The 15436-nt window shown below is 46.9% G+C and overlaps 1 protein-coding gene across 1 annotated transcript in view; it reads right to left on the bottom strand.

Moving 5' to 3' along the window:
* Positions 1-15436, bottom strand: part of METTL14 (methyltransferase 14, N6-adenosine-methyltransferase non-catalytic subunit) — a 202156-nt gene that overhangs the window by 111804 nt on the left and 74916 nt on the right. Inside the window, exon 7 of the mRNA XM_078675944.1 lies at positions 12991-13132. Within this exon, the coding sequence (XP_078532070.1) occupies positions 12991-13132 (142 nt within the window). The remainder of the gene's footprint in view (positions 1-12990; positions 13133-15436) is intronic.

The raw sequence follows: 15436 nt of genomic DNA on the forward strand, positions 1-15436 counted from the left end.
GTGCTACCGGGACCGGCTGCGATCCTGACGGAGTGCCGGCCATATCCCTGTGACTGGTGCAAGATTAACGACGCTGCTCCATTCCGACGAGGGGCTGGGGCGGACCTCGCACAGCGGCTATCTGTACATAAGCAAGGTGAGGCAGGGACTTTGTGGAGGTGGTGCAAGACGGCCGCATTTACTTACGTGCGCACTGCCCTGCGGGGGGTGCATCGAGCCCACCGCACCGAGGCCGGCCAGCCAGTTACACACATTAAATCCGAAGAGTTCGGGGAAACGGGGGCCACCTGCTGTGACCTCGGCCCCGAATAGTGGGAATATCCTGGGCTGGATTTGGCGCTCAATAAAGGGACACTGATTGGTGCTGCCGCCATTTTGTCGCAGGTATACACTTGGAGCTGCATTCGGCCGGAGGAGGGGGACTGGCGGAGATATATGCCCGTGACCTGAGTGACTGCATGTTACACTGCGCTCTCTGTTGCTGGTGGGTCGCTGGCGTGCACTGCTAGTGTCCAAGCACTGCATATTTACAAGAGTTGCCAAAGCGACTCACTTGCTGCCCGGAGACTGCCATCGCCATGGGTAAAACTGAGGCCAAGCAGCCCAAAATAAGCTTCGATAATAAGAGACCACCAAAGACCCCTACACCTGACATGTCTGGAAGAGAGTCGTCGTCACAGGGAGCGCCAGCGGAAATAGATTTTGGGGCACTCATGATGGAAGTTAGATCTAGCTTGAAGAGTATAGATACCAAACTGGATGCCATGTCGGAACAGCTAGAATCCGTCAAGTCCAAAGTGGGCGCGCACGAGACCAGGCTAGATTGTTTGGAGAACAGACAAACTGAATGCTGCGAATTTCAACAGCAGGCCAAGCAACATATCACAAACTTGGAGAGGGAACTGAACAATTTGCGCGCTAAGTCAGATGATTTGGAAGCGCGTTCCCGAAGGTCCAACGTGCGCATCACGGGTGTTCCAGAGACGGCGAACACTGGCAAGATGGAGGTATTTGTGACTGACCTACTGAATCGCACTTCTTCACAGATGCGAAGTCTGCGCTCAAATTTGCGAAACACATTGCTGGTCCGGGTGCCAGACGGAAATCCCCCAGACTGGAAGAAGCGACTGAGCAACTCAGTGACAATGACTAGATGAGCCGTCCCTGTGTGCTACGCAACGCCGGGGTCCCTGCTGCCCTCGCGTCCTGGATAGGTGATCGGGGACATCCCCGCGCCTTTTGCTGGTACATTTGGACTGAAAACCGTGTGGGGTGAGCCACTGCTCTATTATACGCTGCCCATTTGTGCTTGCCCGGAACTTGGCCATTAAAGGGCAGTCGCTGAGGTGGGGGTGGTCGACCCTGGGGCGGGGGTGCAATGGGGCCACGAAGACTTCATACTTGAATGTAGCCACCCCGCTAACACGGGGGTGTAAGCTGGGTGCACCACGTCCCCATGGGGTGTATCCCATTGTTTTTTGAGTTGGTTTTATATCACGCTATGCGTGTTCTATTAAGGGGTTTGTCACAACCTGATTGGGGGGTTGGTGAGGGAGGGGGGAGGTGGGGGGAGTTGCTGGAGTTGTTGTTTGAAGCTTTACATTGGTGCACTGAGAACTGCTTTATAAATACATTTTCACGCATAGGGGCACGAAGTGTGCTGCGAGCTGGATCTGAAGAAGCTGGGAGGATGGGGCTGTTGGGTACAATGCGGACCTGTTTGTACTTCTGTAATGGGGGGGGTTAGGCTGTGGACCTGGAACATTAGAGGCCTTGGGGACTACAAGAAAGCCCGGTTAATGCACAGTACGCTAGCCCGACATAATGTGGACATTTGTTTCTTGCAAGAGACTCACCTCAATACCGTCCCTTCGCCTAGGCTACGAAATGCTAGGTGGTCAATGGTGTATTCTGCTATATACTCTAATTATGCGAGAGGGGTGGCTATTCTTGTGCGCAGAGGGCTGGACTGGCGAGAACACACGTGTGTGCAGGATAAAGATGGGAGGTATGTTATCTTGCAGGGCACATTGCAGGGACGCCCGGTGGTGATGGCTGCTATATATGGTCCGAATGTGGACGATCCAGACTTCTTTCGGAATTTATGGGCCCGTATTGCATTGCTTGATTGCCAGTCGGTGATTATGGGAGGCGATTTTAATGTTGTGCTGAATGATGTCATGGATCGGAGAGGTGTGGGTAGGCCTACACATACCAGAGCTAGACAGGCTGTCCTAGATATAATGGGAGAGGGGAGGCTGGCGGATGTGTGGAGAATTCGACATCCTGGGGTAGAGGTGGGGACTTGCTTTACGTGTCATCAGTCTGCTTGGTCACGGTTAGATTTCTGGCTGGTGTCGCCTGAGGTGGCAACATGGGTGAGGGAAGTTGACATTCAGGCTAGATCCCTATCGGATCATGCCCCATGCATGATGGAGCTGTGTCTACCTGATACCATTCATAAGGAGTTCACGTGGCGTCGGCCCCCGCATGCTCTAACAGATCCAGTATTCGTTGAAGAGATCAGGGAAGACATAATTAAATATTTTGCAGAGAATGCGGGTTCAGTATCGTCAGTGGCCATTGAGTGGGACGCCTTTAAGGCGGTGATACGGGGACAGTGCATAGCAAGACAGGCGGGGGTGTTACGATCTATCCGTGGTACACTAGCTAGAACGGGAGCTGAGGGACCTAGATGCGGCTTTTTGCCGTGACCAATCCTTGAACACTGCAGGTGATTTCAAGACCAAGCTCCTTGCCTTTAATGAGGAGGCGGATCGTGAGGTTAGATTCCTGGGAAAACAGGCCGAAGCTCGGAGGTATGGGGAAGGCGATAGACCCAGCAGGACCCTAGCGAGATTGATAGCCCCCCGTACACAATCACATTACATACACGCTATCCACGACACTGGGGGATCCCTGGTCCTTGGCCAGGAAGAAGTACTACACGCCTTCACAGACTTTTACGCATCCCTATACACCACCAGACAGCCTGAGATCCCGGCCTCCCTGGAGAGCTTTTTGGATTCCATCGCACTAGTTTGGTTCAATAATAACCATAGACAATATATGGACCTCCCAGTAACAGTTCAGGATATCATTCAGGTGATAAAAAGCATGCCGGCCAACAAGGCCCCTGGCCCTGACGGTCTGACAACGACCTTTTATAAAACGTACGTGGAATAACTGGCGCCGAAATTGCATTCGGTGTTTGTTGAAGCCCTTGAGTTGCACTCCCTTCCGGACTCCATGCATGAAGCCTTAATCATTACACTGTTAAAACCCGACAAAGATGAACTATTTCTGGATTCCTATAGACCCCTCTCCCTGATCAATGTGGACGCTAAAATGTATGCCAAAATCATTGCGGATAAACTACAGCCAATGTTGCCGATCATCGCACTCCCCGATCAGTCCGGGTTCATCCCTGGCCGAGCCACCTCACATAATCTTAGAACCATATTCTCGGTCCTGCATTACTTGCACCCCTCTGTTCATGCAGCAGTGGTGTTCCTTGACGCCACTAAGGCGTTTGACTCCTTGGAGTGGCCTTATTTATTCAGGGTCCTGGAACGGATGGGATTCAGTCGTAATTTCATAACCCTACTCAAACTCCTGTATAGCGCGCCTAGGGCCAGAGTGAGTGTGAATGGCCTCGTCTCCAAACCCTTCGCGATCTCGAGAGGGACCAGACAGGGATGCCCACTGTCCCCTCTCCTATTTGCCATTGCAATGGAGCCGCTTGCGGCCAGAATACGGCAACACCACACGGCGAGGGGTATTGGGTTCAGCTCACGGAGTTTACTGATTTCGCTATACGCGGATGATGTGACATTGTATGTTGTCAATCCCAGAGATAACATGAATCCCCTGCTCCGTGAGTTTGTGCGATTCGAGGGCCTTGCAGGAGTGTCCATAAATTGGACGAAATCTGTTGCATTCCCCCTCACGGACGAGACAGTTCAGCCGACACCGGACTATCCCCTGCGTTGGGAAACTGACGCGACTAAATACTTGGGAATCTGGATCAGTCGGGATACACAGGAGTTGTGGTCTCTTAACTTTGGCAGAGCAGTGGACTGGCTTGAGAGGAAAATTGAGGTCTGGAACAAATTGCCCTTGTCCCTGGTGGCACGTATAGCGCTGGTGAAAATGGTGGTACTCCCCAAATTCCTATATCTGTTCGTGCATGTTCCGCTGCCCATGACTGCGCACTTCCATGCGAGGGCCCGCTCCCTGCTACTCCAACTGGTTTGGGCCGGGAAGCAGGCGAGGGTATCCTGGAACCTACTCACACTCCCACTGCGACAGGGAGGCCTCGGAGCTCCCGACTTCAAGCTTTACGCCCTGTGCGCTCAGGCGCAGTTCCTACATTTCTGGGCTTTCCCCACCCCTTACCAACCACACGTGGCGGTGGAACTCGCTGTTGCTGCCCCGCTGCCACTCCGGGTGGCGCTTTATGGTAAAGTCAAGCGGCCCTCAAAGGATGTGGACACTGTGGAAATGGTTCGCTGGTCTTGGCGCGAATTACAAAACAGAGCGGGACTCTCCCTGCTGTATGCGCCAGCTATCCCCCTACGGGGCAATCCGTTGCTGCCTTGTTTGAGTACTAGGGGAGACGCACTCACGTTCCGAGGGCAGAGGCTGCATACATTTGCGGACGTCTATCCCGAGGGCACCTTTCTGTCATTGACTGCAGGTAGGGACGACGGACCTGATTCCTTTGCGGACACACTGCTGTACCACTCCCTTCGGGAATCCTGTAAAAAATTGGGACCCCGGTTTCCTGAAGAGCCACCGGCGCTAGAGGCCCTTCAAAATCTGCTATCCAGACCTTCCCCCAAAAAACTAGTGTCAAGGCTGTACAATTGCATGCAGGAGCAGGCCCCGATAGCGATACCCGCGGCTCGACAGGCTTGGGATGCAGACCTGAATGACCCTTTGACTGACGACATGTGGGAATATTGCTGCAAGCAACTCACGGCCCTGTCTCCGAACTATAGGTTGAGGCTCATCCACTTCAAATTTCTGCACAGGTACTATCGCACACCAGCTCTGCTGCACCGCATAGGCCTCCGCGAGGATGCCAATTGCTGGAGGTGTGGAGGAGCAGATGCGTCCTTCCTTCATGTGGCATGGAGCTGTCCTAAACTGGACGAATACTGGTCACACATCTTCACTGCCATTAATCAGATTCTACGTAGGGCAGATGCACCGTCACCGCTCCTAGGCTTGTTAGGATATGTCAAAGACACAGACCCTTGTGATAGAAAATTACATGCATTGCTTCTCCTATACGCCAAAAGACAAATATCACTACATTGGGACAGGAGAGTCCTTCCACTATACACAGACTGGGTAAAAGATGTCACATACGGACATACACAATTGACTAACTATTGGGAAACAATGCCAACTGCTTCCAGACCTAAGGATATATGGGAACCCTTCTTATGTTGGACTAGGGAGCAGGCGGGCTCGGACATGTCTGATGGTGCAGAGGATGTGGATGTGTCGGATGATATGGGATGAGAGCGGTGAGGAATGGCCGTGGGCCTGCTGCCCCTGTGTCCGATGCCAAGATAGTCTTCACTGGGAGTTGAGACAAGCCCCGATCCCACAGCCCACATTGCTTTCCACATCCAGCGTTTACTGTGACCCCCTTCCTCCCCTGAGGCCACGTGATCCTATCGTTCCCTCCCCCCCCCCCCCGCCCTCTGTCCCAGTGCTGGAGTCCTGGCACGTGCGAACTTAGACCCCCACAGCTTCTGGACATTTGTACACGGCTGCACGGCGCACGAGCGCACTGCCCCACTTGTGTGTAGATATCGAATGATTGGTATTTCTCAACTGCACCGTTGTTTGTTGTTTAAGCTTCTCTTTTGTCTGTTTGGACGAGTTGGGTGTACACAGTGCTGTTAGACGCATCCTTTAGATTTGCCGCTGCCGCAGGCTGTGTTTTAGTGCCAGCTTTGCAACGGCCTCAGAACCTTCAAATACACTTGTTCGGCTACAGCACTGGTAAAAAAGTGAAAAGTAAGACCATTGATCATGCTAATGTTACACTGTTCGAGTACGTGTCATTCACTTTCTTGTATGCTTCCTTCGGGAGTCACTAGACCTGTTGTGTTGGTGCCCCCCGGACTACTGCACTGTTGGTTATAAAATGTGGACTTCATAGCGGCCTGCCTCCGGGTTGTTGGCGTGACGCAGTGTACCTCTTACCCTTTTGTCTGCACAATAAATGTCTTACAAAAAAAAAAAAAAAAAAAACTTCCCAGTTTTTAGTAAAGCCATTATGGAGCTGTTGAGTTGGTAATGAGCAACTCTCAGACTATATATTCTTTATGGTTTTACTACACTTACAATGTCAAAGAATGGGCTTAGACACTGTAGGGTATAGGGCTCATGCCACTGTACCCTCACCTTAGGGCTAGTGCACCCTGCTACAGGGGTGACTTACCTAGGCATCAGGCAGTGGGTTGCAAGCATGGCACACATGGATGTGTGCCATGTCGACTCTTTACTTTTCTTTGCACCAAAACACGCAGCCTGCAATGGCAGTGTGTGGGTGTTAAGGTACAAGGGTGGCAAAACAGGAGCTGCAGCCTTAGAGGCCTTCCCTTGTCACAGTGCCCTTGGTACCCATGGTACCTTTTACAAGGGGCTTCTCTGTAGTCAGAGATGTGCCAATTGTGGGTACAAAGGTACAGTCTTGTGAAAGACACAGGCCCTAGGAACCTGTTTGGCAGGGACCCAGGGCACATCAAATCAGGTTGCATCAGATGTCAGGCAAAGAGTGGGGGCTAACCATGCAAAAAGAGGCACTTTCCTACAATGAGACACTCAAGAATAAATCGGAGACCATTTAGAAAAATAAGTTGCATTTTTAAATACATTTCGAATCCAAGAACTTTGTTATCAAGTAAGTACTTCTATAAATATTAATTTTCACAAGTAATCAGTTTACTTAAATGCGCTTTTGCGCAGCACTGTTATGTTACTTTAATTTAGAATGTGCACAAATCACCCCGGGAAAGGTATCTCAGCGCTGCCCAGCATCACAAACAGAATCACAGCTAACTTTCCTATCGGAATTAATGAATACATCACATACAATTATTTAAGGTCCGTTTCTGGGGGACTCCTTTGGGACTTAGGATTGTAAGGAGCCATGGTCCAAAGTACCTCCAGCAGTTACTCGTTACCTGCCCTGGTGTGTCTGGGTGCAGAGGTGCTGGTCGGGTTGGTAGCTTTGCACGTTATGCTGGGGAAAGAATGGGGGCCACCTAAAAAAGGCTGCAGAGGGGGACTTGGGAACTAGTCCGGAAGCTCCCAATGCGGGGGCTCAAGTCACAAGTGTCCTGGGAACAAGGGGGCACAGCCGCTTTGTCGGTAGCTGGGCTGGGGGCACTCATGCCGAGAAGATAGGTCGGATAAGCTCTATTTGTCAAAGGTCCTCGCGGTTGCCGGTCTAGCCGGATGAGGGTGCAAAATCAGGAAACTGAAAGAGAAGTCCCTACAAAGATGAGCCTGACAAAATGTTCCTCTCTGATCACTCCCCTCTGTTGCTGGAGTGGAGTGGTGCGTGGACTCCAGACAGACGGAGATATTGGTGACTGCAGACTAATGCCCAACTGGAAAGCAGATGTTAGGTGAAAAGATAACAGAATACTTGGGGGGTAAATGGGGTGAGACGAGTAGTAGGGGCACTGAATGGGAAGCGCTAAAAGCAGTCATTGGCAAGGGATGTCTTGGTAAGGTGTGCGGTTTGTGCCGGAAACTGAAGAGTGAACTTGGACCTGGAGAATAAGTTGACTGAGGCCCAAAACGGGGAACCGGACAAGAGGGTGGCAATTGTTGATATTAAGAGGCGCTTTGGAAGACATGTGGGGCAAGCTGGGCAAGTTCACGCGTCGGGAATATAGACAAAGGTTGCATCAAGAGGCGGACAAACCTAATAGGTAACTGGCCTGACTGCTTAAGCAGGAGACTGATAGAACTCAAATAGTAGCTCTTCGACAACATGATGGGACCATGGCCACATCCCAACGGACTATTAATAACATTCTAGGGGACCACTTACGTGAACTCTATAGAAGGGAAGGGCAGCTGACGGCGCTCAGTTGGTCAACTATCTGGGAAGGGTGGACTTGCCTGTGTTACCTCCCATGTTACTAGATGAAATGGTAGCTGATATCTCTCTGGAAGAAGTCAGGGAAGCGATGAGTAAAATGAATAGGGAGTAAACCCCGGCGGTGACTCTGTCCCAGTAAAATTTTACCAGGTGTACACGGCACAGTTGGCAGGTCTGTTGCTTGAGGTATTCCAGGAGGCGTGGGAGGCGGAATGCTACCCCCACCCTTTGGAAGGTGTGCATGGTCCCAAAACCTCGGGGAGATACTACAAACCAGTCACCCTACAGGCCTCTCACCATGCTCAATGTGGATACGAAAGTACTGTGTAAGGTCCTAGCGGATCGACTGACTGGTGTAGAGGGAACACTGGTGCATGAAGACCAGTGTCGTTTTATGTCTGGGCGAAGCACAGCTCTTAATTTGCAAAGACTCGAACATGTGATACACTCAGTACAACAGAGTGATAGGAAAGAGGCGCTGGTCTCAGTGGATATCACTAAAGCATTTGACACAGTGGAATGGCATAATTTGCTGCTCCTACTCAGAAAGATGGGGTTTGGTCACCATTTCTGTTAATGTGTGAGGATTCTATACACAGCGACCAGCAGTCGGGTGCAAAGGGGGAATGGTGTTTGATGAGTAGTGTGTGCAGAGGGGCACCCTGTAGAATCGATACCGCTGTTTCTGAGACAACTGGAGGAATTTGGAGAGCTAGCGGGTCTGCGAAATAGGCAAAAGTCGTTGTTGTTTTCCCTGGAGGGCGTTCCTGAAGCAGACGTAGCTCAGTTGGGGCTCAGATGGGAGACCACTTCCTTTTGGCATCTAGTATCATGTTGGGATATACAATGGACAGTCAGCACAGACCGCATTGAGCCACTGGTGAACGGATTGACGAAATCTGTCCGCTTTTGGAACACATTGCTGCTTTCTATGGCTGGGAGAGTTGCAGTGGCAAAGATGGTGTTTATCATCAGATGTTTGTATATGATCCAAAATGTTCTTTACACGCTACCGTGCAATCTGTTCATGACGCTGGACAGCTTGATGATTTCCGTTTTGAGGGCTGGAATAAGAAGCAGGGTGGCACTTCCACAGCTCCAGAGAGACCAGCTGGAGGGTGCCATGGCCCTCCCGGCCTTGGAACTCTACTACTAGGACTCCAAGCTGCATCACGCATCCTGGTGGGCATCCGGGGAGACAAGACTGCTGAATAGAGCCTATTGCGCACACTCCTTGTTGGCCCCGCTTATACGTAGCCCACGCACACTGCCTGACGCCCCCCACTTGATCCGACAGGTGGGGTATTCAAACGACTGCCTTTCACTAGGGAACTAGTCCTATGGATACTGGTGCCATTCAACTTTATTTGGGAATTTATGTTCGTGGTGAGATGGAGGAAGGGTACAAGAAGCTGGGTGACTTGAATCTGGAATGATTTCCTGAATACTCCCTGACTGACTGACACCCTGCAATTATTGTTGAAAGCTGGGTCGACTAGGCACATGGTGACAAACATTTATTTATAAGGCCCTCAAGGCAGATAAGAGTCTGGAGTGAACCAGTGGCTCAGCGAGCGTGTAGGGAACTGGCAGCACCCCTGATTGATCTAGAATTGAACACAAACTGTGAACTGGTGAAGAAAGTCTTGTGCAATGCTAGTTTAAATTGGCCCATTTCAACCGCAGTTCTTAACACTGATCAAATGTATCAGAATGTATGTGTGTGTGTGGGGGGGGGGTGGACTGTCCCAGATATGGGGGAGATAAAGCCTTTTTGTTGCATTTGGTGCGTGAAAGCCAGTGGGTGCATGATTATTGGCTACAGGTGATTGTGAGGTTGAGGAAGGTGACTGCAGTAACAATTGAGGAGTCGGCCCAGGTGGGTCAGCTTAGTATTATTAAACAACCCAGAGGAGGTAAATGGATTGGGGATCCCTACAGTGGCACTGCTACAGGCTAAAAGGAGGGCGGCCAGGGGATGGCTGTGTACAAGAGCCCCCTCCATCACACTGTGGTGCAAGGATGTAGACGAGTGGGCAATTGCCGAGGAGGTACACATGAAGCTCAACCAGCGGGATGATAAATTACAGGAGGATCTAGAAATCTCAGCCACGTTACTGGAGAACATGCACACGACTTGGGATGGGGGTGATGAACAAAGTATGCAGTTCCAAGACACAGAATCCTCGAACACACAAGAGAACAACCTGGGAAACATGGGTGCAGCTGCAACTGCTACAGGATCAAGGTGAATAATGACATCTAGGAAGGGGAACTATAGAGTTATTCAGTTATTGAGCGTAGTGGGGACTGAGGGTTTAAAGGTTGGGTGACAAATTGCTGCTGCACTGGAAGCGCTAAAGGTAGACTTGGGGGTGAAGACTAAATGAAAGGAGAAAAAAGACCAAACTTCTTGTAAAGTATCATTGATGACAATGGAATTGCGCAGCGACTGTACTGTTACCGGTCACTTTCGTTGTTATTGTTTCTGTTACACTGTTCACTGGCAGAGATCCCTATGTAATTGTACACTACGGATGCAATATATTGTGTAGCCCTGCGTTTGGGGTAAACTGCTGATCAATAAAAATATATTTATTTTTAAACAAAAAAAAGTATACACATCTTCTGTAGAATACAGATCATGATCAGATTGAATACCTCAGTAATCCCTGAAGCAGAAGTAATGGTCATCCCTTGCATGTATTCTGTTCCAGGATTCTATCCTTTGTCATATCTGCTAACACTTTACTAAATGTATCATCCATTTTTCAGAGGGATTAGCAATGCCATTTTATACAACTAATGATTTATGATTGGGATCCAATCTCGGTTTCTATTTTCAAGTAATGGCTGTGCTCCCGGGCTCCCAGTACAACTGGGTAAAAGTTCAATGTTTTTCAGTAATTATCTTAATTACACTTAATTGAGTCTCAAATCATTTGAATATGTTTAATTCCCAATAATAGAGTTTCCCACCTGTGATGTGGCTAGTAGAATTATTTGTGAGGGCATACAACAGCCTTAGGTCTTCTATATATTGGACACAGTTCAGAACTTCTGGAAGGGCTTTATAACATGAATTAAGGGTCATTTATAGCCCCCCCCCCACTTTTCTTGATTGCTACGAATGCTCTAGGCACAAAGTGTCATGTCTATGAAATACAGCTCTTTACAGCAGATAATGAAAAAGTTGAGGAATTCAAAGGCAAATTGATACACAAGTATTGTTGACATCGTGCTGGGTAATACGAGTAGCGAGATCAGAGCAGGTTCTTTATTTTCCACATGTCAAGAACAAGACATAATAATTTTTTTGAAGTTTGCATAGACTTCAGGGGCTGGCAATATTCTTATTTTATACTGCATGCTAGTGGAATCCGCTCTGGGGTTAACTATACAAGAACAGGGATGTAACTTCTTCCAGCAGACCTTGGAGGAGTTGGGGTTTATTGGAGCTGACCCTGTATAACAGAACAGAGCACTGCAGCGTTTTGGTTAGTAGATAGATGGGCAATAGCTTATGTTTCACAACCATCCAATTTGGGTTCTGGGTTAAGGACAAAGATTAGCATGCAAGGCATGTTTCTGGCAAATATATTGCTTTCATTTGTAATGTTGTAATTTCCTATTAGAATAAAAAGTTTAGATTCATTAAGACTCTTAACACTGCACTTATATTTCCAATGAAAGCAGTATAATGTGGCATAAACTACAATGCTACAATCTTTCGCTCCACTTTGGTGATCTCCATCCAACACCCACTGACCCTATCCTCTGAACTCTGCTTTCTCTTTAGCATAGCTGTTGGAACCCTCCATTTCTTGACTGTAACCATTAAGCGTTTAAAGTGTCACGATTTGCAAGTATCCCTCGTAAAAGTACAGAAGAACAAAACACAACGTAATACAATAAAGGAGCGTTCTTAATCCTCATTTGAGTATATGACTCAATTTGTAATTAATAGGCATTGAAAGACAGTAATCCTTCTCTTCTTTGTTCTACCTGTAGCTAGAACCAAGTCTGTTTGTCTTGGACTACTTTCACCATTGCTTACACCTCCAGACAAAAGTCATCACACCACAAGTTCAAGTGATAGATGCTGGTGAAGTCTTTGACTTCACTGCAACATAGATTTATGGGAAATGGGCAATGGCAGGGTAATTTGTGACATATATAGCATTCAAAGGAAGAAAAGAAGGAAACATTACTTGTAAATGTATCACTGATATCCCTGAATAGGCTATCTCAGATTTCTCCAAGGACATCTAGCACTTTGGGTAATGTGTGGATCCCCAAAAGATCAAACAAATGGTTAAAAAGTCTTGGGCGATTATGTTTATTAGCCACTGCTTTGACATATGCCTGTTTTACTTAAAATATGAACATAAATATCACTAAGTATTTAAAAAAAAAAAGGGATGACTGTTGAATTTTGAAACATCTAATAGCCAATTAGGTCATTATGCTATTAGTTACACAAAGGGCCTCTATTACAAAAACACAATATATTAGGTATTGGCAGCACAGTGTGCAGACCTGCTAAGAGAATGTGCAACAAAAGTGTGACCAGTCCTTAAATTTGTTTGCAGAATCCTCAATTTTCCTTGTTTTTGTTCTTAAGAAAGAAATCTTACCAACTCATTGAAAAAACAAATCACCTATACTATGTACCAAAAATTAAAATTCCATTTTACTTTCCACAAACATTTGATGTACAGGACCAACAGATACAAAAAAACTTCAAAATCCATACAACTGAAAAGTTTTTCACAATACCTGGAGAAAATAGCTTGCTCCATAAATAACAAGCACATACTCCTCCATCACACACACACTCAAGCTGCACTTACATCATGCCAGTTCCAGCACTTCTTGTTGGCAGTGATTCCAGTTTCTCTGTAATATTCTTCTAACGGTGGTTCCAAAAGAATGACATCAAACTCAGATCCCAGTTCCCTTAGGTCAAAAGTTTCCATGTCTGCCTGCAAATACCTTAAAAAAAAATACAAATCAAATGCTTAATTGGGAGTGCTTGTCTAGAGTGCATTGTCAGTCAGTCATCATACTTTATTTGGCTACATTGAGACATAAAAGTGCATATCAAAAACAAAGTAAATTTTCTTGAACCATCATTAAAAGATTTAAAAAAATAACATATACACTAATAATTACAATAAAAACAATGTGGCCTATCCAAGTCAATATCAATATCACTTTCCGATTGATAGGGAGGATTTTTTAAATGTATCATGGCATAACGCACCTCGGGGCTGCTCCCTAGTTGCTCTAAAAAGGCAAAGGCCATCTCTTTGAGATCTCATTTTAGATCCAAGTAAAACTTGAATAAGAAAACATTTAATTTGTGAGGTGTAAAGGATATTATAAAATGCATTGTGCGTAGAATGGGGCTGCCATCGCGGGGACATGTAAGGAGTAATGCAAACCATGACCCCGGGATGGAAAAAGCCAGCATAAAGTGAAGTTAGTTAAGACAAAGCCTAGTTAGGAGAAATCTGTTCCACAGTGGTTGTAGTTTTATGCAATCCTCCAAAAAACTGAGGCCCACCTCGGTGTGACATTGTGTAGTAGACGAGTATTAGGGAACAGCCAAAAGTCTGTGTATAATTTTGTTTTCTAAATTTTAGATGGGGCAGACACTTCCGCTCCAGATGTGCCGATAGCCACTTACTTTTAAAAATATGAGCTGGTTTCTTCACGGTTTATGAGCTACCTTTTTGGCATGGACCTTTTGTTTTCTTTTTCTCATTACAATTATGTTTATGTTAAATAAGTTAAATAACAATAACATGCAGACACATCTCAGCAGAGTTAATGGAGATTAGCTGTTGCATTTTAGGAACAGGGAACAAACAATTTAGGCCCAGATATACTAATGGTTTACCTCGCCATTGCGTCACGCAAAGTGACGCAAGCCCTTAAATTAGATTTACAATGCCACGCAGAGTCACCTTGAGTGGCTATGTGTGGCATAGTAAATCTGGAGTAACGCAAGGCAGCGCATGCCGCTGCTTTGTGTTACTCTATGCTGAAAGGCATTCCATGGGTGGAGCGTGGGTGTTCCGACGCATCCACCCATGGTGTTTGCCACAGTACCAGATTTAATAACACTAGTAAACATGGGAATGCGACAAAATGCTATACCTTCCCTGGTGAGGTGTAACAAGGAGAAATACATGTATTTCTTGAAAATGCCTGAGAGGACTGTTTTTGTGCAGGAAGGTGACCCTACCTGCCAAGTAACGCAGGAACCCTTGCACCATAGAATAAGGGTGTCTGCTTTGGCGCTAGGCTGCACTGTGTGCCTGTGCAGAGAGAGCAGAAACACGCATAAGTAAACATGGCACATTCCTTCTCTCTCCGTTTGAAGCAGTGCAAGTTGACTTGCTGCATTGCCCCAAATATTAGGAAATCTGCCCCTTAATGTTTTTCAGTTCATGCATCTGGAAAAGTTGCCACCATGTTCCATGAGTGACCAATCTGAAAGATTATACAGGGTCAAAAGACAAGCAATCAATATAAGAAAGCTATTATAGTGGCGTCGTTAGGCTTCCTCGAAACATATACACAACATACTGTTCAGGGTTGTGGTCATTGTGTATCGAGGGAGCGTACTAAATTACCAGCACTTTAACTAATTTAAAATCAATTAATTGGAATGCCAGTTTTAATCAATGTTAAATACATCTCTATTTTCACAGAAATCTATTAAACTGTGTAGTCATTGGATGAACTTGTTATAAGATATATTTTATTTTATTTCCAATAGACACAACGAATAGATTGTTTATTTGTCCTAAAACTAAAGATCACTTTATAATCTTAGCAAAAAGAAACCATCAGAAACAAATGAGTTTTTTTTAACCCCTTCGACGCTCATGACGAGCTGGGCTCGTCATGAGGTAGCCTCCTCGCACGCTCATGACGAGCCCAGCTCGTCATGAAACATGGGAATGAGTAAATCCCAGCGTACGGGCGGAATTCCGCCCGCACTAAAGAGGTTAAAGAAACTGAGATATGTCTGGAGAGATATTGAGTTAATAAAAGGAAAAAAACAATCATGAAATGAAATTCAGGAAATCCGTCTAAGGAATCAGGAGTCAGCATGGATGAGATTGCACCACTATTAAAACTCATAATACAAGACTATTCAGGTCTTTGGTTGGTTGGGGTACGGGTTCTCTTAAACCGGCTAACGATTTCTACATACCATATGAAGTATAGCATGTGGACAATCTCTATGCTTGCAGTAGCTCCACATTTGAAATTCCATGTTAT

The sequence above is a fragment of the Lissotriton helveticus genome, chromosome 2_1 (assembly GCF_964261635.1).
Source record: "Lissotriton helveticus chromosome 2_1, aLisHel1.1, whole genome shotgun sequence".
NCBI lineage: Eukaryota > Metazoa > Chordata > Amphibia > Caudata > Salamandridae > Lissotriton > Lissotriton helveticus.